At 43.2% G+C, this 24735-nt stretch overlaps 1 protein-coding gene across 39 annotated transcripts in view; it reads left to right on the top strand.

Annotated features, from left to right (window-relative positions):
- ABI3BP (ABI family member 3 binding protein) overlaps positions 1–24735 on the top strand; it is a 134025-nt gene that overhangs the window by 90314 nt on the left and 18976 nt on the right. For 32 of the 39 annotated variants that reach the window (XM_081002629.1, XM_081002597.1, XM_081002599.1 and 29 more), the window contains 11 exons: positions 1238–1312; positions 5407–5481; positions 8199–8276; positions 9687–9761; positions 10941–11015; positions 12244–12318; positions 13816–13887; positions 14385–14441; positions 15293–15358; positions 21060–21134; positions 22603–22710. In XM_081002629.1, the coding sequence (XP_080858755.1) occupies positions 1238–1312; positions 5407–5481; positions 8199–8276; positions 9687–9761; positions 10941–11015; positions 12244–12318; positions 13816–13887; positions 14385–14441; positions 15293–15358; positions 21060–21134; positions 22603–22710 (831 nt within the window). The remainder of the gene's footprint in view (positions 1–1237; positions 1313–5406; positions 5482–8198; positions 8277–9686; positions 9762–10940; positions 11016–12243; positions 12319–13815; positions 13888–14384; positions 14442–15292; positions 15359–21059; positions 21135–22602; positions 22711–24735) is intronic. The other 7 variants (XM_081002606.1, XM_081002607.1, XM_081002633.1 and 4 more) reach the window with 7 other exon arrangements.

Here is a 24735-nt window from a genome sequence, read left to right as displayed (position 1 = left end):
TTCTAAGAGTCAGTGTTATTTGACCCAACAATGCAAGTTGTTGTCTGGCTTAAGCGACTTGCAGTAACAATTTGGATATTGGCCAAGTACAGATATTATGGGTTATAAGGGGGCCATGCACAACTTATTTTTTAATCAGCATATCATTCTGTATCTTGGTAGCAATACACATTTGATTGACTTCCAGCTTTTCTTTCTGTGTGGGAAGGCCTTTTATATGAATTTGTTGTTATTTTTTTAATCTTTGGATTTTTGGATTACTTTATGAACACCCACTACATGCATTTTAGATTCTCTGCTTGTTGAATAATTTTTTCCTCTTTGTAACCAGCAGTTAATAGTTTGCATTTGTCCTAAGGTAGTTTGTTAAGTGCCATTCTCTGCCAATAGATCTGTTGAAAATGCAGGGAGAAGGAAGCAGTAGCTGTAGTCATTAATGCAAGAACGGGAGAACCAGCGGCTCTGACCAGTGCTTTTTTTCTTTTTCTTTTTCTTTTTCTTTTTCTTTTTCTTTTAAAAAAGGCTTATGGGTACTCTCATTTTGACTCAGGAAAATCACCATTTTAGAGTTCAAAGTGGGGAAAATAAATACAGTAAATGGACAAAAGAAAGAACATGCATAACCTCATATTACACAGCTGACAGATCACAGTAACTTCACACATTAAACGGTTGCTTCCATCTGAGACTCGGGAAACACCATGACAGGAAATAAGGCTGCCATCAGGGGTAGCAACGGAACTGATGATTCACCGTGCTAGAGAATAAACTAAAACATTTTTAAAAATTTGTTTCTTCTCCCATTAGATTCACAAAATGTTTAGGGGTATGCGTCCCCCTGCGTCCCCCCAGAAAGCAAGCACTGGCTCTGACCATTGGCCATGCTGTCTGGGGCTGATGAGAGTTGGAGTCCAACAACATGTGGAGAACCCCAGTTTCACCATCCCTGCCTTAATGGCACTCGCAAAGAAGGGCTCCAGCATGACATGTGGATCTGCTGCAGGGCTGGGTCAGCAATGCAAACTGTAGCCAGGCCTATTTTCCCAGCAATTCCATTTGTGTGGGAAAGCTTTATCCTGTCTTGTGCAGTAGGCCAGAGCCCTTTCCTGAAAACATGCAAAAAGTAGCAGAGAAACGTAATGGGATCCAGACGAAAACTCAAAGGTGATAGTTTGTTGCGTCAAGAAGAAATAGGATGGTATAGATGAAGCTTTAATTCAACTTTTGTACCTTTCAGGTCAAAAAGGGAGTCGCCGTGTTCCACCCAAGCCTAAAACGTCACCCAGCCCAAAAACACCTCAAACAAAACCAGGTAAGCACATCACTTTCAACAATTATTTTACATCAAAGTGTGTCTTTGGCCAAACCTGTGTCATTGAAACTTACATTTGCAGTAGTTCACTGTTTAAAGGTAAAGGGACCCCTGACCATTAGATCCAGTCATGGCCGACTCTGGGGTTGCAGCGCTCATCTCGCTTTATTGGCCAAGGGAGCCGACATACAGTCATGTGGCCAGCATGACTAAGCCGCTTCTGGTGAACCAGAGCAGCACACGGAAACGCCGTTTACATTCCCGCCGGAGCGGTACCTATTTATCTACTTGCACTTTGACGTGCTTTCAAACTGCTAGGTTGGCAGGAGCAGGGACCGAGCAACGGGAGCTCACCCCATTGCGGGGATTCGAACCGCCAACCTTCTGATCGGCAAGCCCTAGGCTCAGTGGTTTATGAATGTATAAAACTGTCATATACTGAATCAGACCATTGGTCCACCTAGCCCAGTATTCTCTACTCTGACTGGCAGCAGTTCTTTAGGAACCAAAGCAGAGGCTCTTTCTCATCCCCGGTACCTGATTTTGTTTTAACTGGAGATGCCAGGGATCGCACCTAGAGCCATATCCAAATGCATGCCCTAAAATCAAAGGCGGATCCCTGCTGGATCACACCACAGACCCATATACTCTAAAACATCCTGCTCTCACTGTGGCTGACCATATGCCTATGAGAAGCAAAACCTGAATGCATAAGAACAGAAGCAGAGGCTGCTGGACAGATGGCCTATCTAGTCCAGCATCGTGTTCTCACTCTGGCCACCAAAATGCCTGTGGGAAACCCTCAAGCACTAGAGCACTGTCCTCACCTATGGTTTGAATCCTCATGACGGAGTGAGCTCCTCTTGCTCTGTCCTAGCTTCTGCCAACCTAGCAGTTCAAAACCGTAACAATGCGAGTAGATAAATAGGTACTGCTGCTCCGGGAAGGTAAATGGAGTTTCCGTGCGCTCTGGCTTCTATCATGGTGTCCCATTGCGCCAGAAGCGGTTTAGTCATGCTGGCCAAATGACCCGGAAAGCTGTCTGTGGACAAACACCTGCTCCCTCGGCCTGAAGCAAGGTGAGCGCCATACCCCATAGTAAAATTCAACTGGACCTAACCGTCCAGGGGTCTTTTACCTTTACATTTTTACTGTAGTACTCATGGAAGATAAGGCTATCAGTGGCTAGTTGCCAGTTTCTGGGCATGCCTGGTTCTTCTCACAATCTATTTCCAAATGGTTTTCTACGGTAAGCTGACTTCAAAATGTCAGTTTATGTTGGGGTGTGAGGGGTGATGGCAAATGTGACGTGAGCCATCCAAAATTCTGCTGAGTCAATGTATATGTCACTGAACCAGGTGGTATATTTTTTTTATAGGGATATTTATAACACATCATGGCATGACAGAGGGTAAAATTCGGTAGTGTTTTGGATCCCTTTCACCTTTTTTTAATAACTGTTTTTCTAATGCGTAGACCCATACAATAAACCTCATTGGTTTTGTCACAGGACTAATGCAAGATCATTTCTCGTCGGTTAAGATTTAGAGCTTAATTTGATTTATAGCTCACAACAAAGGATAAGGTGCATGGGCAGAGTGCTTTTTACTTTACCGCTGAGTGACAACCACCAGTTCTGATTCATCTGGAATTAGTTCTGTGATGGGCTTGCAGGGCAGGATGTGGTTTCTAATGAGGCTTGGAATGTTTCAGAGATTATGTGGTTAAAATTGAGAGATGGAAAGTAGAGGGTATTTAATGCTAAAGGCTTTTGTTGCTATAATTCAGCTCTCCTTTTCTGTGGATTGTTTGAATGGAATGTGACCGTACAATATTTACATCTTATATTAAAGCATTTCATTTTCTAGCACATTTGTCTTTTAAAGAAGCTTTGTGTATATAAAAAGATTTCCTGGTGAGGTTTGAAATAATGTTGAAATGCAGTGGAGCTGATTTACATTCTGTGGAGACTGGAATTATAAATAGTGTCACTTTTTCCACTATATAATAGTCTGAAGAAGGCAGCTCTTGAGCATCCTCCTTAAAAAGAAGCATTTGTTTCAATACATTAGACATATGAGAGTGTTTATTTTCTGAGGCAATTGACTTTCCAAAAAGAAGGCTAAGGCACCAAGAGCTATCAAAATACAATGGTGGGAATCAAGCCCTGGCTTTAAGAATGAAACTCTCCTGTCTGTTGAGAACAAATGGTTCCTGTCGACACAAGTCCCTTGTACAGTGCTATCTTCTGCTCCCTACAGTATCAAAGTTAAGGATATATCTTCTGAGATATCTTGGGCAACTACTCAAGCGTTTTATTTATTTGAGATGCTTGAACACCCTTAGAACTCTCCTGTCAGAACTTATTCTCAATGTGGGAAAGTTGGGATGGGGAAGATGAGTGGTTGAGGACATGGGAGCTGGCACATACACCCTACTTTTACAGAGTTAACGCCCTCTCACATGTGGCTGTATGCCTCAAAGGGGCTTTAAAGAGCTCCTGATGTGTGTTTAAGTATTCTGCTTGCAAAGAGGGCAGGAATTACAGTTTCTTTGGGATAAGGTAGAATTGAAAACACAAATTTAGAGCACATGATTTCACCCAAAGAGTCCTGGGAATTGTAGTTTCCTCCTCAGAGTTACCATATTGGCCTGAATATAAGCCGCACCCAAACATAAGCCACACCTTTAAAATTGGAGGGGGGAGAGAGAAAAAAGAAAAAATACCTGAATATAAGCTGCTCCATTCCTCGCTGCTCCTGGCTGCATACTGGGGTGGGGGGGCGGAATCTGTGCTGCGATGCCTTTTCCCTTCTCACTCTCTCCTGGCCTTGGGGGAGAGGGCGGGGACTACACCTTTGCCGCTCTCCTGGCTCTGTTTGCCCCGTGAATGTAAGCCGCACTTTAACTTTTCACGTGGGAAAAAAGTGAGGTTTATATTCAGGCCAATACAGTACAATTAGCAGCACCTATGGCCTTGCCCTGCCACTGCTGCCGCTGCTGCCACTCCCTCCACCACCATACCTGCCACTGCCTACACTGCCCACTCTGCTGCCACCACACACCTTGCTGCATCCGCCTCTGGGGAAGACGTGGTGCCACAATCAGTGTCAATTCCAGGCAAGATTGCACTACTTTGGGGTAAGATTTTGTGTGCTCCACAATATTTCATGTGATTTCAGGCAAGATCTCACCCTAAATGAACATGATCTCTCCCGAAATCAGTGATGGTGGCGACACTGCTTCTGCACTACTAGCAGAGGGGGCTGGGCAGGCAGGAAGCACAGGGGGTGCTGCCTCAGCAGCTTCTGCCACCTGAGGCAGTGGGCTCATCCTTCCTAATGGCTGAGCAGGCTCTGGCAGCATCCTTAACAAATAACTCTTCATGTGATTCTTTGGGATAAGTAAATGCACATTGGATATGCTTTCAATGTATGGTGGATCTGCCCAGAGAGTCCACAGCAAATTTACTGTCTCACATTAGGAGAAAACAACTTGCAGAAATAATTAAGCAACCATCCTAATTTTTGCTCTCATTAAAAATCATTATTTATGGTAAGAATTGTTTTAACAATGAGAACATTTATCTCAGTGCTGGTGGTCTTTCCATTTCGCTGGAGGCTTTAATCAGACGCAGGGCAGCCATCTATCAGAGATGCCATGACTCACATATCTTCTAAGAACAAAATATGATTCCCCCCCTTCAAAATATAGTTTTATTCAGGGGCAAATTTATGCAGACTTAATTACTGATCAATTGGCTGAAACAACTGGCATACAAACAAGTGACTGAGATTTCCTAAGAGGAGGAACTCGCCAATTTTAATGTATTCTTGAGTTCTTGTCCTAATTTATGTTCTTCAAACAGGATCAGGTTTGTTTTCTTTTTGTTATTGCTTTCTTAATGTTATTAAAAGCAAAGCTGTCTTTTCTTTGTTTAAAGTTTGTGTATATATCAGATTCAGTGTTCTTTTTTTATCCAGATATATTTTCTTTGCCTGTGGAAGGAGAGACACAAGCTTTGTTGTACAGACACACAAATTTCTGTTCCAGGAAAACATTAAAAAATATAACACTCCTGGTTATTTTTTCAGTTCGAAAGGAAATGCAGCCTGTTCCTTCCAAATCTAAAATCTCTTCAACCACAGACACACCACAGACTGGACCTGGTAAATAACTTTTACATCTGAACATTTTAAATGATCCAGTTTAGGAGATGGAATATGATATGAAAAGCTGAGACTTCCGGGTTGGCGCCATCGCCGAATGGCGGACTCCCTCCGAGCTCCGGAGGGAGTCTGCTCGGCAGGGGCTGGGTCCTACCGCACCGGCGATGCGGGGACCCTTAAAAACCACGGCCACGAGGGTCGTGGACATGGAGACTCGGCTGGCACCGCTAGCGCCCTCCCGACTCGTGAAGGAGCCTTTTTAAAGGCTAAGGATCGGGTGCCGGGGAGAAGCGTGGTGCTTTGAGTCCTCTGCTATCCCTGCCGAGCGCAGCCGCATGCCATCCGGCGGAGAGCGCTGACTTCTTCTATTGAAAATTCGGACTTTTAGACAACAACCCGTGAGTAATTTGGAAACTGGGTTTAAAAGGAGGAAAAAAAGAATTTCTTTTTGAATTGGATACGAGCGGGGGGGGATCCAAAAAGGAAGTCAGTCCCCCCCCCTATTGTAAACCTTTCAAGACAAGGACGGGGCAACCAAGGTCCAAAAAGATTTGTATTGCTGATAAAAATTAAGAATTTCACGATGGGGAATTATAAGAACTGTGCTGGAGGATGAACTGTGGGAGAAGAAACGTAACCCCCCCCCCCCTGGGAACCGGGGTGATTGAAGAGAGAGCCTGGTGAAAAGAGTCGGAGATTTTGACAGCTGTCAAAGTAGCTGTCAAAGTCGGAAAGCAGAGAGGATTTTATTATGAGAACTTTGCTGGCTAAATTTGTTACAATTTGCTACAATTTGTTAAAACTTGGATACAAAATGGCGAAAATATGGATAACAATCGGACTTTTGGACTAGAGAAGACAAAGTTATAACAATCCCCCTAGAGGAGTTTCGGGACATTACAAAGATGGTTGTAAGTGAAAAAAAACACCATTGGAATTTTACAGGACTGGTTATCTTCTGGGAAAGCTGCGAAACGGAAACAATATTTTGTCTACAGGGTGTTCAGCTAAAGGAGACAATAGAATTTTCTATTGAAGAAAGGAAGGGACTGAACGCAAGTTTTTGTTCCTGAATAATAATAATCCCTGCAGACTTACTAAGCTTCTGAATTAGAACGTTTCAGCTGCGGAACAAGAGGAAACTGGACTACAATTTGGAAAGAACAATGGGGGGAGTTTTATTACAGATCTGAAGTTAAGTGTTCTAAAAATGTTTATGAAAGGGAAAAAAAAAAAAAAGAAAAGAAAAAACCAGCAAGGAGTTGGGGGAAATAGGTGATTTATGGATTGTAAGAATCCCAGGCGGATAACATGGTTTGGTGGTCAGGGGGAAATTAAACCGGGGACAGGGGGGGAGAACTATAATCCAAAGGCTTGTTAACTTCTTTTTTTGAACTAGCTTTGTCTTATCTATTATACTCTTTATTTCTTATTTCTGATACTTTTATTATGTGGGGAGTTTTTATTATTAAAAAAAGGGAAATTGTGGAATGAAAATGGGGTGGGCCTTGGGAAAGAAATTTTTTGTGTTTTATTAAGGGTATTGATGTGGAGTGCAGAAATTTTAAATTCGAATAATGGTTTAACAAATTAAGTTTTTAATTAGAACTGAGAGCTTGTGGAGCCAACAATATGAAAAAGGAATATGGTAGGGGTGGGGGAAGGGGGGAGTCCCAGAAAGCGGATATATGAAAATAAGGATATATGAAAATATGTAAATTCTTGCTTTCTGTATTTTCTTTTTTTTTTTTTTTTGAAAATTTTAATAAATATTATTTAAAAAAAAAAAAATATGATATGAAAAGCTTTCTTTTAATTTCATTGTTGTAAAAAAGCAGGTATTCATTAAGGCAGGATAAATGTCAAACTCCTTGGAAACAGTGACTGCAAAGTTGTCAAGCTCAACATATATGTTTATGCAAAATTTCCTCAAATAGCCAATGCTGTTCAGGATAGGGAGTTAGAAAAAAAAGTTGGGATAGTTCAAATGATGCTGAAAGGGAGTCTGGAAGGTCAATCATTTCAGAGGCTTAGTGGCTATTTCAAAAGCACCATTATGGCTCAGTCAATAGGGTCAGATAAAATCTCTACCTCGAATTAGAATGGGCACAAACAAGTCACCCAGTGAGCTTCAAGGGTAAGTGTGGATTTGAATGCTGGTCTCCCTGGTCCTAGCCAAAAGCTTATCCAGTCATGGCAGCAGAAGATTCCCATCAGAGAATCATTTCATTAGGCACTGCTTATGGCAACGGCTTTAAATGGATTCTCAAGGAAAACAGTCAAATAGCAAAGAAAACAAATGGTTTTCTGCTCAGAAGTACCATTCTGTTCAGTGGGGCTTACACCTGGGTTAGTGAGCATAGCATTGCAGCCTAAATAAGTTATTTGCATCAGTACTCTCCGCAGTGTCGCCTAGGGAAGTGATGGGGCCATATCATGCAATCCAGCCTATTGCCGAATCCCAACTATACTTCGACCCTAATATAAATCAAGGGCATTTCTTCTTCAGCACACCAAAATCTTTTTTATATAAATATGTAGCTTTTTCCTTTCAAACTACAGTTTAAGAAACATAATAAAAGTCTCAGTCGAGAAAATTCTGCTATCTTACAGCTTTCAGCTCTTTAGAACGATCTGGGCACACGCACTAATGTAAAATAAATAGTTGTATTAATCTTCTCCAGTTCTCTCACGATGTGTCTCAATTTTTTCCCTAGCAGAAATTATTCCATTCTCTCAAGGTCCTGCCACCACCATCATACCTCATGTTCCTGAAAAGGCAAAGGCAGTGCCGGGTAATCCTATTATTTACTCACAGTCATGTTTTTTTCTCATAATTCTTTCAGGCAAAGGCATTCCCTGAAGAACCTTGCATCTTAGTACTGCAGCTAGTAACTAGCCTCTCTTTCCATTTACTCAACTGCCGTTTGATACAAAACACACAATAATTGTTGAACCTCACATGAAGAAATTATTAAGTCGACGGCATTTCTGCTTATTCTCAGTCTTTGAGACATCAAGATTAATTTTGTTCAACACCATTTCTGTATGAAAGTTCCTCCATTGCTTAAAAAACAACAACACGTTATCATGATTTACCTTGAACAAGAATACAATTTGCCTTACTTGGATGTGGTATACTTTATAGGGATATTTAGAACAGACTGCAAAACAGCAAATTATGGCACCATACGAGACTGAGGCTACAATTATAGTGCACCCTTACCTGGAAGTAGGATCCATTGAGCTTATCATATATAGGATTGCAGCCTTGGCTTCGAAATAAGTATCATTGAACTAAATGATACTTCTGACACACAGGATTACGCTGTAAAGCTGAAGCCTAAAGCAATATATATACATAGGTGACAGGGAGAAGGGAAATCTCACATGCAAACAAACCACTGACATTTTACTACAGCAGTTCCTCTGACAAGGAACCATTGCTTCTGTTCAATTTCATAAGTAGTGAGTCTTGCCACTACTGTTGCTGTGAAAATGTCAAGTAAAGGTCTGGCTGAGTGCATACACTGTTCTTTCTCCTATGCACCCTGAGTAGTTTATCATAATGTAAAACCCTACTTCATCAGGTACATGAAGTGAAGAGACATGGTGTTGGGTATGTGTACCTAGTCTGGAGTACAAAGAAGGAAATCATGACTAAATTGATGCTGGTAATTTGGGCATGAAACATAAATACACAGCACCATCAAACTGATCTGCATTCGCTTATGCGTACAAACATGCTGTGGCACGAAATTAATGGGGCACGTGTATGAATTTTGTTGCAGAGACAAAGCATTGCTATTCTTCCCAAGGGGCTTATTGGGTCTTACATTTCAGGCAGGCAGGGTAAGCATTGGGAAGGTTTGATATCTCTGTTCTCACAGAGATCTCAGCACAAATGAAAATATCAGGTTCATCATCCTCTGGATGGTTGAGTTTTCTTAATTTTGGTTTTTTGTATTTTGTTGTTGTTGTCTGCTTCTCTCCTCCCTGCACAGGGAATACCGGTACTACCTGAAAGAATATTTGTTATTCAGAAGTTCATCCTCCTCCTCCTCTTGTCTTCCCTTTTGGTCCTCCTTCCTAGTTGGCTTCTGCATTTTTGCTTTCACATTCTTAGCTTCCTTCAGGCTATGAGACAAATATGTTCTTGCGGGTTATAATCCAGGTTTACATTTTCTCTCTCTCTTCTATTTCAGCTTCAACAGTAGAACAGTTCATTCCTAATAAATCAAAACCAACTACCAGGCCAAGAATGCTAGAGACCAAACCTGGTAATTGAGTCACTTTTGTAATTCTATACATTCATATAATTATATTGTTAGCCAAACCTCGCTTTCTGTATTTTTAGAGGAAAAATAGCCAAATTCCTCCTGGTTATTCCTGAGCAGCTATACTCATAAGGGGAAAATACGATACCATGGCCCTTGTTTTCTGTGGAAACTATTATATGGTTGCCAGATTTAGCAAAATATCCCAACCTGAGAAAACAGAAATGTCAGGGGTATTATCATGGATAGTCAGAGCTTTCTTCTTCTTGAAAGGGTATCTTAATTGTTACGTATTTATTTTGTTACTGAAACTAACAATAAAGACATAAATATAAGCGGCAGAACATTTGTAGGGACTGGAAGGAGCTGCAGTGGTGAATTAAAGCCTTTGCTGTTATCAGCATCCTTTTCACCATACCCAGTTAGCTAAGATACTGTTTGGAACACAATATGCAGCTAGTGAGCCGTTGCTGTTAATATTGTTGACTTTCTACACTTATTTGTGCCCACGCGTTCTGAACAATCACACAGCTTGTGTGTGGAATCTATGGGTTGCATTCAGCTCACCTTTACTCAGAGCCATTGAAATTAACGGGTAGTCATTAGCCATCATTAATTTCAATGAGTCCACTCTGAGTTATAATTAGTTGACTATACCCCATTTGTGACAATTCGAAGGACACAATCCACAGAGCTCCCTCAGTAAGGGATTGTGTGGATGCAATGGAGTGTTACCTTTTCTTATCAGTCCCCAGATCCCACAGCAATCTACTTTGTAAACTCCTTCAAACTGCTATGTGTAAAGCTTCATGCGTTAAAATGTTTGTAGATACTTCAATAATCACCCTTTGTCATCTATCTATAATGTTGGAGATCACTTAAGTTAGAAGAGAAATTATATCAAATAAAATTTTCAAAGCAATTGTTTCCATTTCAGTGTGCTTTTCATTTTTCAACCTTATTCTTGTACGAAACTTACCCTGACTGAACATAATGTTAAATGCATCTTTGCAGTTGTGTGTGCAAATAGCTGGTCTCACTTGGGACTGCAAGGTAGTGGTAACTTCTTGCGCTATATGGGAAGCTGCTCCTATTCTCAGTGTTGTTTTGATTTGTACATCCTATCTTTTATATTTCCTTTATTTCAGCTTTGTAAAGATGTTCACTTTTTCCTTCCAACAGCAGTACACCGAACAACCCCACAACCACTTATAATCAAACCTACCATATCATCTGAACGACAAAAGGCAACTATGGGTAAAAACTTCCGCATTGAAACTAATGCTCTGTTTCTTACCTCTTCAGCAAAAAGAACAATTTGTGTCATTATTTTGTGTTGTGACGTCCCATTATTTTATTTTCTGCTTCTCCATATATGTTGCTGTAATCTCTCATAGCTACCTCAGAACTGGTTTCCCAGGAGCTGAAAACACCATGTTGACCAGTGGTATAATGGTAAATTTGAAATGCACAAACTCATTGTGACAGCTCTCAAAGCCACACCCCCAAAGAGAGTCCATAGCCACACCCCCGGGAAGAGTAAGAAATGCATGAGCTAGCATAGGATAATATAGTAGATGGCATATTGGACATGGCTAGGGAAAGATGTATGTTTGCATACTTGGTCAACCCAAGAAATTCACTGGGTGACTGTCTGTGCCTAGCCTTCCCCAAAAAAGGATCATATGCCAGGCAATCCCTGCTAGAGGTGTACAAAAATAGCCACAGTGAAGGTACATAAATATATTTTCCCCTCCTCTCATAATAGTAGAACCTGGGGTAATCCATATTGGAATTATCAGAACAGACAAACACATCACATAGTTACACTTTGCACTTTGCTAGTACAAGATGTAATGATAGCCACCAACCTGGGTGATTTGGGGACAATTCATGGAGGATGTGGCTGTCAAATTATGGCTGCTAGTTGTGATGGCTTTGTACTACCTCCAGTATCAGTTTCTGGGGGAGACAAGTAGGGAAAGTCCCATTAAACTCACGTCCTCCTTGTGGGTTTCCCATAGGTTGGCCACTGTGAGAACAGGATGCTGGACTAGATGGGCCTTTGGGTTGATTATACAGTGCTCTTCTTATGTTGTCCAACCCCAGAGCTTACATCAATGGCCAATACCACCCCAACAGATGGCATAATCACTCCTGTTGTCAAAAAATGTTCCAGAGCTGCGCTCCCTCATGTTCCTGCTCCAATACACCACTGCTGTGGACATCCTGTTTTCTGTCTTTCAGACCTGCAATATTGTTTTCTACAGAGCTTGACCATTCTTCATTATCATTTATTTTGTATCACTCTTTATATCATCACACTCTTCTAATTTTCAAAGTCTTTTTTCATCAGCTGTCAGAAACACATGGAATCATTGTTTTTTTGCTTAATGCTTTTAAGGCATGTACTCTCACTTGAGCTAAACATGGCATGAATCTGAATTCTAAAGACTATAATAACAATCCTACTCCTTTTTTCCAGCTCCAAAAGAAACACGGTTTATTCCTCCTAAACCCAAAACATCTGGCAAACCAGAAGTACCCCAGACAAAACCTGGTAATTGCATTCTTTGTAACATTCAGGATAGGTAGGATTTTAGCAGACTTTTAAAATGGTGTCATCGTGCTTTTAGACTTAGCACATGTGATATCTTGGAGTATATTAGTCGCATCTTTTTTCAATATATTGTGAATTGTTATAGAAATAGACTGAAGGCTGAATTAAAACAACAACAACCCCCAAAAAAACTAGGTGTAAGTCTGCCACTGGTCTGCTCCTAGAATCCAAAACAGATGGAGATTTCAGTTTTATCATTGTATATGTTGCTTCAGTATCCATTGCTGTGTTTGTTCTCTGTTCAAAAAAAGTAATGTCAGAAAACAGTGGTAGGGAGAGGGCTGGCCTTCCCTCTCTCTGCCTCGCTCCTTGGGAAATACTGACAGAGTAGCAAAGGGCCAGTTGGATCCCTGTGTTGTCTCCTTCCATGAGAGGAGACAGGCAGAAGGATCCCACATGAGATAACTTAACATAAAGTGACTTTTTAAAACTTTGCAGCTGGCTAAATCCACATATGAACTTACATAACACCATCTTTTTAAAGTTTTAGCAGGATCCCAAGTATTAGTACACATTTTAACTTTGTTTATTTGTTGGAGTGGATTATTAATTACGTCTTTTTATATTGATTTAGCTTTGGGTTCTTTAAGAGAAACATATTCAGGGTGTGATCCCACCTCCATCTAGCATGGTGGGGCTTTATGGAGTAAATATGGTAGGAGGTTGGGGCACAGGTAGGACGTTTACTGGCTGAGGGAGCTGGCATTTGTCCGCAGACAATTTTTCCGGGTCATGTGGCCAGCATGACTAAGCCGCTTCTGGCGAAACCAGAGCAGCACACAGAAACACCGTTTACCTTCCAGCCAGAGCGGTACCTATTTATCTACTTGCACTTTGACATGCTTTCGAACTGCTAGGTGGGCAGGAGCAGGAACAGAGCAGTGGGAGCTCAGCCCATCGCGGGGATTCAAACCGCCAACCTTCCAAAAGCCCTAGGCTCAGTGGTTTAGTCCACAGCACTACCTGTGGGCAGAGAGACATAGGTAGGCTTAATATAAATAGCTAGTCCTTTAGTCTTAGTATCTGCCCAGGAGGCATGTTGTTGTTTAGTCGTTTAGTCATGTCTGATTCTTCGTGGCCCCATGGACCAGAGCACGCCAGGCACTCCTGTCTTCCACTGCCTCCCACAGTTTGGTCAAACTCATATTGGTAGCTTCGAGAACACTGTCCAATCATCTCGTCCTCTGTCGTCCCCTTCTCTTTGTGCCCTCAATCTTTCCCAACATTTCCCAGGAGACATACAATGTACCTAATTACAGACTTAATAAAAATATCAAATGTTACTTTGTAATATGTCTCTCCTGCAAGAAAATAACATATTGTGTCTTACTATTCTAAAACAAAATAAAGAAAGACTCATGCTTGTTCTCATCTCATGTGTGACTCAGACAAGCTATGCCCTAATCTCAGTTGGCAATCCTGTGTTGTTCTCTGTAGCACCAATTGCAATGGACCTGGGGTCAATTAACCTCCACATTCATGTTTTCGATGGCTCCAAAGATACTTTGGGTAATATTTATTTTATATTTTCTTCCTTGGCTGAAATTATTTCTTTACCTTTCCTACAGGTTTATGCTGGGGTTGGGGCAGGGGAAACAATGTTAACTTGCTTGATTTATGTCTTAAATTGCTTCCAGGCCAGCTTCTTTGCTGTTCCATTTAGAAACAACCACCTCATGCATTAGCCTTGATTGTCATCAAAACACTACCTCATCATTCTGTTTCTCAATCTCAGTCTGTTAATGCTGAATTTTCTCCTGGTCTCAAAATTCCCATCATCTATGAATGCATGCCTTTGTAAACGGCTTAAAGGTTTTCTTACAATCAAGCAGTATAAATATGTTGTTAAATGAATAAAAATAAATAATGCCTTCCTACCAGATTTCCAGCAACGAGCATTTTAATTTCTGCGCTGATTTTAAAAAGGGTCTACTTTTTGTTTGAAATCCATAGCATTCCATTTAAAGAAGACACCGTGTACACTAATTCAAATGTTTTCTTTTTAGCCTCATCCAAACCCTACAGAGGTGTAACAGCAACTGAAAGTCCACATTTGAAAACTGGTAATCTTGTTTATTTGATGCTGTTTCAATTGAATTAATTCAGTATTTTGAGTGTTTGCTAAGCAGCTCCTGAATGTTTACCATATATTTCCCATTCATTGCATTATAATAATACGCACATTTTAACCCTCCGAAAACTACTTTTTAAACATTTGATTGTAACAGAGATAACTCTTCCCTCTTCTTCCTCCATCAACATGCTCAACCTTCTAAGAGCAAGCTGACAGGTTAGGAGAGGGGTGGCAACTATTTTTCTACTGAAGGCTGCAATCCCCAAATTTGGGGCCTCAAAGATAATCTGTTAGGGGCTGCATGCTGACAATAAAATAAAAGTGGACAAAGCCATTGCTGACAATAAAAATGAAAACTAACAAACCCTTCAACCATTCTATGGGTTTGAGTTTGGGCTGTGGATCTGTTGTGCCCCCCCCCCCCAGTTCCCAAAGTGGGGTTTGAATTATTTTACCTATACCTTAGCTGATACATTATAGTACCAACGTTTATGTATCATATAAAATTATGATGAAGACCACTGAATTTATCTTGGTAGGGTGAGTAATGTCTTGAGATAACACCTGAGGGGTTTTTTGTTTGTTTGTTTTTTTAAATCAAATGTCAAATGTTGGGATAATTGCTGAAATTTCTGAAATTGTGGATTTGGTTATATAAATGCTTTGTAAGCTTGCATAATCCTCTAAAACAGATTTTAGATAATGCTAGACTTTTTTTAACATAACAGATTCCTATTTTGCCTTTAGTTGCAGTACCTGGATCATCTCTTACGCTGCATGTTATCTTTACTGTACTTCATATCCTTAGAAATTAAACTAGTTTTGTTTTCCTTCTAACAGCACCTCATAAAGTGTACTTCACTACTGCAAAACCCAAGATGACTGATAAGTCACAGACCAGACCCGGTAATATATTGCTTTTTGGATTTTAAAAAAAGTTGGTCAAATGCTTACAGATCCGTATTGTTACTCACAACCCAATCTCTAAGCAGTGAGGGATCCCAGCACATACCAGCAATTTTGTTTCCTAAGTTTTGAGGGAAGCACATGTTAAAGTTTATTTCCGAAAAAGCTTCTCCACTGGTGCTACGCTGATTCTCTTCCCCAGAAGATGGGCCGCTCCTCCCAATCCCTGGACGCTCTCTGGAATCCCTCTGGCTTTTACGCTCCCCCTCCATTACTGATGGCAGTTCCCTGACATCCACCCCCTCCTCAGGACCCCCCTCACCCCCGGCACGGTCTTCCGATACCTCCTCCTCTCTCTCTTCGATCGACGATGCGGGGAACCCCCTGAAAGAACTGTCATCATCTTCTGAGGATTCAAAACCAGCCTCCCATCCCCTCATATCTCTTCCAGCTGGTCGAACCTCCCAGTTTGATTCTTCTCCCTCGGACACCTCCCCTTCCTCCTCCTCGGAGGCAGGAAACCCCACAAAGTCCCCTTCGTCGTCTGTGGTTCCGAATTCTTCCTCCCAGAATCTAGCTAATGGTTTAGGTCTACCCGGGAACAAACCATGAAACCCTTCCACCAGATAGCCGTCCGTGATTGATTCAGCAGGGACCCAAGTGTTTTCTGACCTGGGTTCTCCCTCCCAGGCTACCGAGTACTCTACCTGGTGACCCCACCACCTCGAATCGAGTATTTCTGTAGCTTCGTTACAGTTCCCTCTCCTCTACCCGCGGGTGGGTGGTAACCCCTCCCTCCCTTCCTGGGAATTCCCGCCCCTCCCTGTACTGTGAAAGTAGGGACCTATGGAACACCGGATGTATCTTCATGCTGTCGGGCAACTTGAGTTTGAATGCCACTGGGTTGACCAGCTGTATTACCTCAAAGGGCCCCAGTCGCCTAGGCTGCAACTTCTTGCACCTCCCTTTAGGGGCAACCCTTGGGACGACAACCACACCCGGTCTCCCACCCGTATGGCATCCCCCTCCCAACAGTGCCTGTCTGCCTGCCTCTTGTAAACTTCCTTGGCCCTCTCCAAGTTCAGCCCGAGTTGCTGGTGTAAGGCCTCCATTTCTTCGGCAAATTGCTCGGCCGCAGGTACACTCCATCCTTCCTCCCCCCTCCCTGGGAAGGCCCTGGGGTTACACCCGTAATTGGCCATGAAAGGGCTCATTCCCGTGGACACGTGTTCATCGTTGTGGTACGCAAATTCAGCCAATGCCAATTTCTCTACCCAATCGTTCTGCCTCTCGCTGACATAGCAGCGTAGGTACTGCTGGAGTATACCGTTCGCTCTTTCGGCCTGCCCGTTGGTTTCTGGGTGCCGTGCTGTCGAGAAGCTCACCTCGACCTGCAGCAAGCTCATGAGCCTCTGCCAGAACCAGGAAGTAAATTGTTTTCCGCGATCTGAGATTACCCTCAATGGGGTGCCATGCAGCCTGAAAATGTGGTCCACAAACAGCCTGGCTGTCTCCTCTGCCGACACTGCATGCGAACATGCTACGAAATGGCACATTTTAGTCAGCAGATCGACCACTACCATGACCGCTGTCTTTCCCCTTGACTTGGGCAGATCTGTCATAAAATCAATGGACACCACCTCCCAGGGCCTTTCCGGTGTTGCTAAGGGTTCCAGTAACCCTGCGGGGGCAGTCCTTTCCCCCTTTGCCCTCTGGCACAGGTCGCACCCTCGTACATATTCTCATACGTCCTCCCTCACCTTTGGCCACCAGAATTGCCTGGTGACTAGTAGCATGGTCTTGTGCTGTCCAAAGTGCCCAGCTGTTGGATTGTCATGGAGCTGCCTCAGTATTTTGCCCCTCAACGTCTCTCCTGGTACATACAGCGCCCCCTTGTAGTACAGTAGCCCTTCCTTTTCCTCAAACCCCCCATTGTCTTCCTTTCCACCTCTGAGCTCCCTGATTTTAGTCTGAGCAAACTCATCGTCTCGGGTGAGCCCTGCTAGCTCTCGTTTACCTACCAACGCTCCCCCACACACCCACCGGTCCTCGGGGAACATGTGCCTGGCCTCCGGAGGCCCTTCCCCCTCCATGTATTCCGGTTTCCTGGAGAGTGCATCCGCCCTAACATTTTCCCCTCCCGGCACGTATTGTATCTCGAAGAAAAACTTGGCAAACTCCTGGGACCATCGGATCTGTCTCTGGTTAAGCACTTGCACGGTCCGCCAGTATTCCAGGTTCTTGTGGTCAGTTCGGACCTGGATCTTGTGCCACGCCCTTATCAAGAGGTGTCTCCATTGACGAAATGCCGAGTAAATGGCAAGCAGTTCTCAGTCATACACCATGTAGTTTTGCTCCGACTTGCTCAGCTTCCTGGAGAAAAAGGCACACGGTCTCCAGCTCTCCTTGGACCCGGGTTGCAAGAATACTGCTCCAATCGCGCGGTCGGACGCGTCCATCTCCAGTCTCATGAGCTTCTCCGGATCCACGTGCAGGAGCTGCTCTTCCGAGGCGAACGCCTTCTTCAATTTCTCAAAGGATTGCTGCGCATCCTCTGTCCATGCAAACTTCCTTTTGCTACTAAGACAATCCGTAATGGCTGCTGTCAAGTGGGCGAAGTTCCTTATGAACTTCCTGTAGAAGTTGCTGAAGCCTAGGAACCTCTGCACATCCTTTCGGTTTTCGGGGGCCTTCCATTCCAGCACTGCCTTCACCTTGCCTGGGTCCATGGCCAGTCCCTTGTCTGACAACCTGTATCCTAGGAACTCGACCTCCCGGGCGTGGAATTGGCATTTTTCCAGCTTGACCCACAACTGATGCTTCTTCAATCTCTGTAGCACCTCCCTGACGTCCTTGACGTGTTGCGCTTCGTTCTCCGAATAGATTAAGACGTCATCCAAAAAGGCCACGCAATTATTGTACAGCAGTGGCCCCAACACATGGTGCATGAAGGATTGAAAGCAGGCGGATCCCGATTGTAATCCAAATGGCATAACTAAATACTCAAAAGCCCCCAGGTGGGTGAACATGGTCGTTTTCCATTCGTCCCCCTCCCGTATTCTAATCAGATTGTATGCCCCCCTTAGGTCCAGCTTGGTAAAAATCTTTCCCTGCCTCACATGTGTCAGAATATCGTCAATTCTGGGCATTGGGAAAGTCACGGGTTTTGACACCAAATTCAAACGGCGGTAGTCCACCACAAGTCTGGGCTGATTGGTTGATTTTTTTGTCCACAAAGAACACTGGACTCCCCCCCACCGCCTTCGATTCCCTTATGAAGCCCCTTTTCAAGTTCTTGTCAATAAACTGCCTCAACTCCTCCATCTCCCAGTCGGACATGGCATACAGCTTACCCACCGGTAACTGGGCCCCTGGAAGCAGGTTGATTTGGCAGTCATATGGTCTGTGGGGGGGCAGTCTATCCGCCTCTCTCTCTCACTGAAGACCTCCTTCAAATCTGCATATTGCGGTGGCACCCATCCCTTTTCCTCCAGGGCCACCCCAGCCACCCTGGCCACAGTCATTCTTGGTTCCTTTCCTCCCAGGCAATGTTCTAAACAGTAAGCTGACCCAAAGGTGAGCGACCGCTGATGCCATGACACCACTGGGTCATGTAGTGCCAGCCAGCTCATTCCTAGTATTATTGGGGGTCCCGCCAGCGTGGCCACATGAAAGGCCATGGTTTCTCTGTGCCTGGAAACACTCATCCGCATTGGCGATGTCTGGTGTGTCACTTCCCCTCCCAGTAGTTCCCTGCCATCAATGGTGGTCACCTGCAAGGGGAAATCTAGTGGCAACAGGTGGAGCTGGTGCTCCAGAGCGAAGTCTCTACTGAAGAAATTACACAAGCTGCCAGAATCCAACAGCCCATTCACCTTGACTGGGTGCCCATTTGGGAGTTCTAGCACCACTTCAATGGCTATAGCTGCCTTGGAGGCCGGGGCACTTCTATTGGTTGCTGGCCTGGCTGCTGCCCCTGCTGGTCGGCAGCCAGGCTTTCTCGTCCTTCTCGTCGTGGCCTGCTGTCCCCATCATGCCTTGCCAGGCCCTTCGTTGGGGACAGAACTTTGCAAAATGTCCTGGCCGCTGAAAGAGGAAACACTTCTTGGTAGTTTTCCACTCCTTCCCTTCCTTTTTCCGGCCTTCACTAGCGTTTGAAACTTCGCGCGCGTGCGCTCCATCAATTTCCATTGGCTCTGCCGCCTGGGAAGGCTCCCTCGGCATCTCAGGAATGCGGTTGCCATGGAAACGCTCCCCCCTTATCTCCCGCTTTTCCTGAGCCCGCGCTTCCTGGCGTACACCAATCGCAAGCACAGTCTTTGTGAGCTCATCTATCGACCGCGGGCGAGGCGCTCTGGACAACTCGTCTTTCACTTCGGGATCCAAACCTGCCTCAAACAGCGTTTGTACTGGTTCAGAGCCCAGGTCCCACCCGAGCTTGTGCACTAGCATCGCAAAACGCGACCAGTAGCTTCTGACGGACAGGCTCCCCTGCTTGCACCCCAGCAGCTCCCTCCGTGTCACACTTTGCTCCACCTCGCTGGAGAACATTGCGTCCATTGCCTGGTAGAATTTTTTAAGATCTTTTAATGCATCATTCCCCGTTGCCATCAAGGGCCTGATCCATTCGCGTGCCCCATCCTGCAGATGTCCAATAATGTACGCCACCCTCTCCCCATCATCAGCAAAGTCATTTTTCTGAAATTCCAAAGCATATTGAATTTCCGTTCGGAAAGCATTGTAGTCTTGGGGCTTTCCTCCAAACTTATTTACCAGCCCGGGGACCTTCCTCCCTATCGGGGTGGCTCTGACCTGCGCATCCTGAGCCCGCCTCTCCTCCAGCCGCGCTGACAGGGTAGCGACATGTGCCTCCAGGTCTCGATTCCTCTCGACCAGACCTCGCACCATGGCTTCTTGCTCTGTCTCTCCGGCTGGTCCTGTCTGGCTCATCGTGCTGCCTCCCCTGGGCTGCGCACAAGCAACGTCAGGGACTCACGGATTGCTGTAATGGTTCTAGGGGTTGCTCGTGCGTAAGCAGGTGCCTATCTCCCTGGCTGGGTGCAAACTTTCTTTCAGGGGGTTCCCCGCATCGTCGGTCGAAGAGAGAGAGGAGGAGGTATCGGAAGATTGTGCCGGGGGTAAGGGGGGTCCTGAGGAGGGGGTGGATGTCAGGGAACTGCAATCAGTAATGGAGGGGGAGCACAAAAGCCAGAGGGATTCCAGAGAGCGTCCAGGGATTAGGAGGAGGAGCCCATCTTCTGGGGAAGAGAATCAGCGTAGCACCAGTGGAGAAGGGGGGCAGGTGGGGGAAGTGGCGAGGCGGTCCCATGACTCCTTGCCTGGGACCAGCGGGGAGAGTAGGGGTCCTCCGTTGCCCACACCCTCCCTGCGCAGAAGGCTTTCGCGCAGAGAGGGTAGGCGGAGACTAGGCGTCAAAGAACTTCTTTGCTGGAAGAAGTTTAAGAAACACCCACTCATGGATTCTGACAGAGGAGGAACACACATGTATGATAAGTATTTACCTTTCTGATATTTTCTGATAAGTTTTATTTTTACATTTTCAGATTTTTACAAAAACGGGAAACTAACAGCCATAAAACCATAACCTCAGCTCCCTTCTCTGCCTAGAAATAGTCAGCAGTGGAAATAAATGTATCATTACCTTCTATTGATTTTACTTTTCTTTGCAATTTCTTTTCAGTTGTTGGTAAAACAACACCAGCCCCTGGCAGAACAAGAACATCTGGAGGCTTGACGTGGGATAAAGTACCAATAGGTAACAGAGGTTTTCATTATAATGGTTATTATTGTTAAGGTTTAAATATAAATATTGTTTGTGCCCAATATGAGCAACAAATTATTTATCAGTTGCATATTTCATTTCTTTTGAAAGACAATTAGCACTTCAATTGTATGTACACTTACCTGGGACTAAGCTCCACTGAATTCAGTGTAATTTACTTCAGAGTAAAGATCCTTAGGATTCCATTGTGTTTTGCATATTTCTGTATGTAGCCCTGTCTGGGCTTTCATATTGAACTGCCTACAAAACAACTGAAAAGGAAGGTAGAAAGGTGATATAATTAATATTTGCATGATGTTTATGCAGCTAAAAGGGTAGTGTATTAGCTGGAATCCTAAACACACATACCTTAGAGAAAGTTGGATTTAAATTATTTTGAAATGATGTGTTTAGGTTATGGAGGTGTAGCAATAATCTCCAAGTGCATTGTTTTGGATTAAACTGGATGATGGAATGTATTGGTCCTGATCCCCACTACAGTCACCTGCGCACTCCCAAAATCTACTTGAGTGGAGGACTGTCAGAAGCAGATTCTGAGGATGTGCAGGGCTGATGATAAGTGGGGCGGGGAGGAAAGAAGACGTTCTGCTGTGCAAGTGGAAAACTCCATGCACAACATTGGATTCTGCACATTATATGGTGAACTAATAAAGATAATCTGTGTTATGTAGGTCAAGTTTGAGTTTTACAGTTTCTTTCAAACTGTGTTCAGTAAATTATTCCAATCTCTGAAATGTAGTAACTGTTTCTGCTTAACAATTTGGGTAGTGACCTTTATGTAGACTTTTTATGTACTGCTGCCATTCATTAATAACCCTTGCCAATTCAAAGAGTATTTTACCACAAAACATTTTCCAAACAACAAATCAAATACGCAATCACATGAGGCTGCTTATGTTGGTTGAGGCATCAAAGAATTGGATCATTCAGAAGCAATGTGGTTATTAAGTGGTAGGCCAAGAGAAGACAAATTCGTAAGTGTAATAGACATGACAATTTTATTTTCATGGACTTTGGAGGAAGTCAGCTATTCAAACATGGGAAAGCCTTAGTCAACTCTTGTAGGGACCATACAGTTTTTGTAAGAAATCTCTAATGTTCATAAAGGGTATTAAAATAGTGATAAGCCATGTGTTTGAATCCCCCCCCCCAATATTTCATCTGGACAATGTCTATAAATGAATTAAATATTTCCTATAATCTGGATTTTCATGTGAGGGTTTAACAGCGAAGGCCAAATGTAGAAATTGTTAAAAGTCCTACACCCACCTCTTAAATTATTAAAATTATGGATTTACAGGAATGAATGTGTAGTATGGTCATTGGATTATTGACCAGATCCACTGACCTTGGGCATTTCACCAAATGTCTGGAGGAAATCCCTTGTGTTTCTTTGAACATGTGCAATATGACATATGCATTTTTTAATGTTATTTCACAGGCGACAAACTAATAGACCAGGATGCTGCTAGGCTTCTTAGTACAAGCTCTAGTACGGGTTCAAACACATCAGTGCATTCCTCAGTCGCAAGAAAAAAACCAGACCCTGGTAAGTAAATAATCTTCTATTACCATGCCCAGCAACATTTGCTGGAAATAATTTCCCATTTGGCACTCATTAGCTGAGAAGAGTATCTGGGTCCTAAAGTTGGGGGCATTGGATTATCACCCTTTTTATCCCACTGAAGCCTTCAGGAGGGAATGAGTACAAATCAAAGTGCATACAGATTCCTACTAAATTTTTAACTGGAGACCCAATACTAGAAAATGACATAAACACACCTTGTCCAGTCACTCTATGAAGAGAGCACAGGACAAGGAAATGAAATATGTTGTAACTATTCCATGGATGAATTAATAAAAAGTCTCTGTCTTCAAAGCTTGAAGTGTCACTGTTATCCTACACATTATACTGTGCATTAAGCATATTTAAATGATACATTTCCAACGATGCAAAAATGCATTTTGTCTTGGATTTATTTGAGAACTTAAGCAAATGGAGGACACTTTTGCTTGTATAAAAGGCAATCTCGGGTTCCTGGCTATTTTTCTTGCTCCTGCCGCCCAGGTTTCGTCAGAGATTCCTCCAATCCCCAGTAGGGGTGGGAAAGACCATTTGGTTTGTTTAGGATCTTAATGTGAACCTGCCTCCACAGGTTCCAAAATCAAAATACTGAATTCCTTTGAATTTTGCACTTTTCTGAAATTTCTGATGTGGTTCTGCAACCAAATAATATGTACAAAAATGAATGAATGTTTATTATTATGGCTAAACAGCCAGCATAGTTGTACAAAAATTGGTAAATTGGGTGCATAAAAGTGCATAAAAATGGATAAGTACCGTATTTTCCTGTGTATAAGACGCCCCTTGTATAAGATGACCCCTATTTTTTGAGCCCCAAATTAAGAAATAATTAATTGCAACATTCCATGTATAAGATGACCTCCAATTTTAAACTTAAAAAACAGGGGAAATTACAGTATTTAATTAATTTTATTTATGTATTAGTCTTACATACATCACTTCATTATAGGATCTCAGGGCTGTTCACAAGATTGAAATACAAGGTGAAAACAACAAAACAATAACCATCTCTCCCACAAACATATTTAAAAGGCTGTATTTTATTTAAAAGGCCTGATTGAAGGGAATGTTTTTGCCTGGCACCTAAAGATATATAATGAAGGTGCCAGACAAACCTCCCTGGAGAGAGCATTCCACAAACAAAAATGACATGAAATACATTAAATTAGGGGAAATTGCTTGCAAAAGTGATACCTTTTTTATTAATTTTTTTTAAAAATTCACAAACTGATGAAAAACTGAAGAATGAGAGAATGAGAGCAACTGGAACTGACAGATGTTTTCATGTCCAGTCTGTAGGAGCTACTTTCTAAGACAGGCATAGGCAAACTCCAGCCCTCCAGATGTTTTGGAACTACAACTCCCATCATCCCTGGCTAACAGGACCAGTGGTCGGTGTGATGGGAATTGTAGTCTCAAAACATTTGGAGGGTTGGAGTTTGCCTATGCCTGTTCTAAGAGATGCCAGGAGCAGGAGAGGAAATGAGGAGGCAAGGAATCCCCATTCCACAAATGGAATGCTGCTCACTGTTTTTAGCACTGAAGGCACTTTTAGCGAGTAGAAAAATTCAGTTAATAAATTAACCGCCCAGTCTTAAACTTGATAACCTGAAAGCAAACCCCACTGAGTCCCAATGGAACTTGCTTTCCAGTAAGTATGTACACAACTGAAGTTTAAATTACTTTCTATTTAGGGGGGTGTTTGATAGTCATCTTGGGAATGTGTGTGCTCCTGTCGAAAAGAATGTATACATGATAATAATTTGCATTCATCACAGTAGTCCATACTGCTCAGTGCTGCTTTGACATCTCTGTTTGCTGGCCTTCAATTCACGTACTACAACCTCTCTGAAGCTATGCATGAGCTTGTTATAATGGTGTTTTTGAAAGCTTCTCCCTTCAAATTCTATCTAGCATTAATTAAATCTTGGAAAGAATGCATGGAAATAAAAGCTTTAAAAATATAAACTACAGAATGCTTTTAACCCT

Source organism: Podarcis pityusensis (assembly GCF_964106645.2).
Source record: "Podarcis pityusensis genome assembly, chromosome: 4".
Classification (NCBI taxonomy): Eukaryota; Metazoa; Chordata; class Lepidosauria; order Squamata; family Lacertidae; genus Podarcis; species Podarcis pityusensis.
The sequence above is the reverse complement of the archived record's forward strand: the minus strand, read 5'-3'. Positions and strand labels throughout refer to the sequence as shown.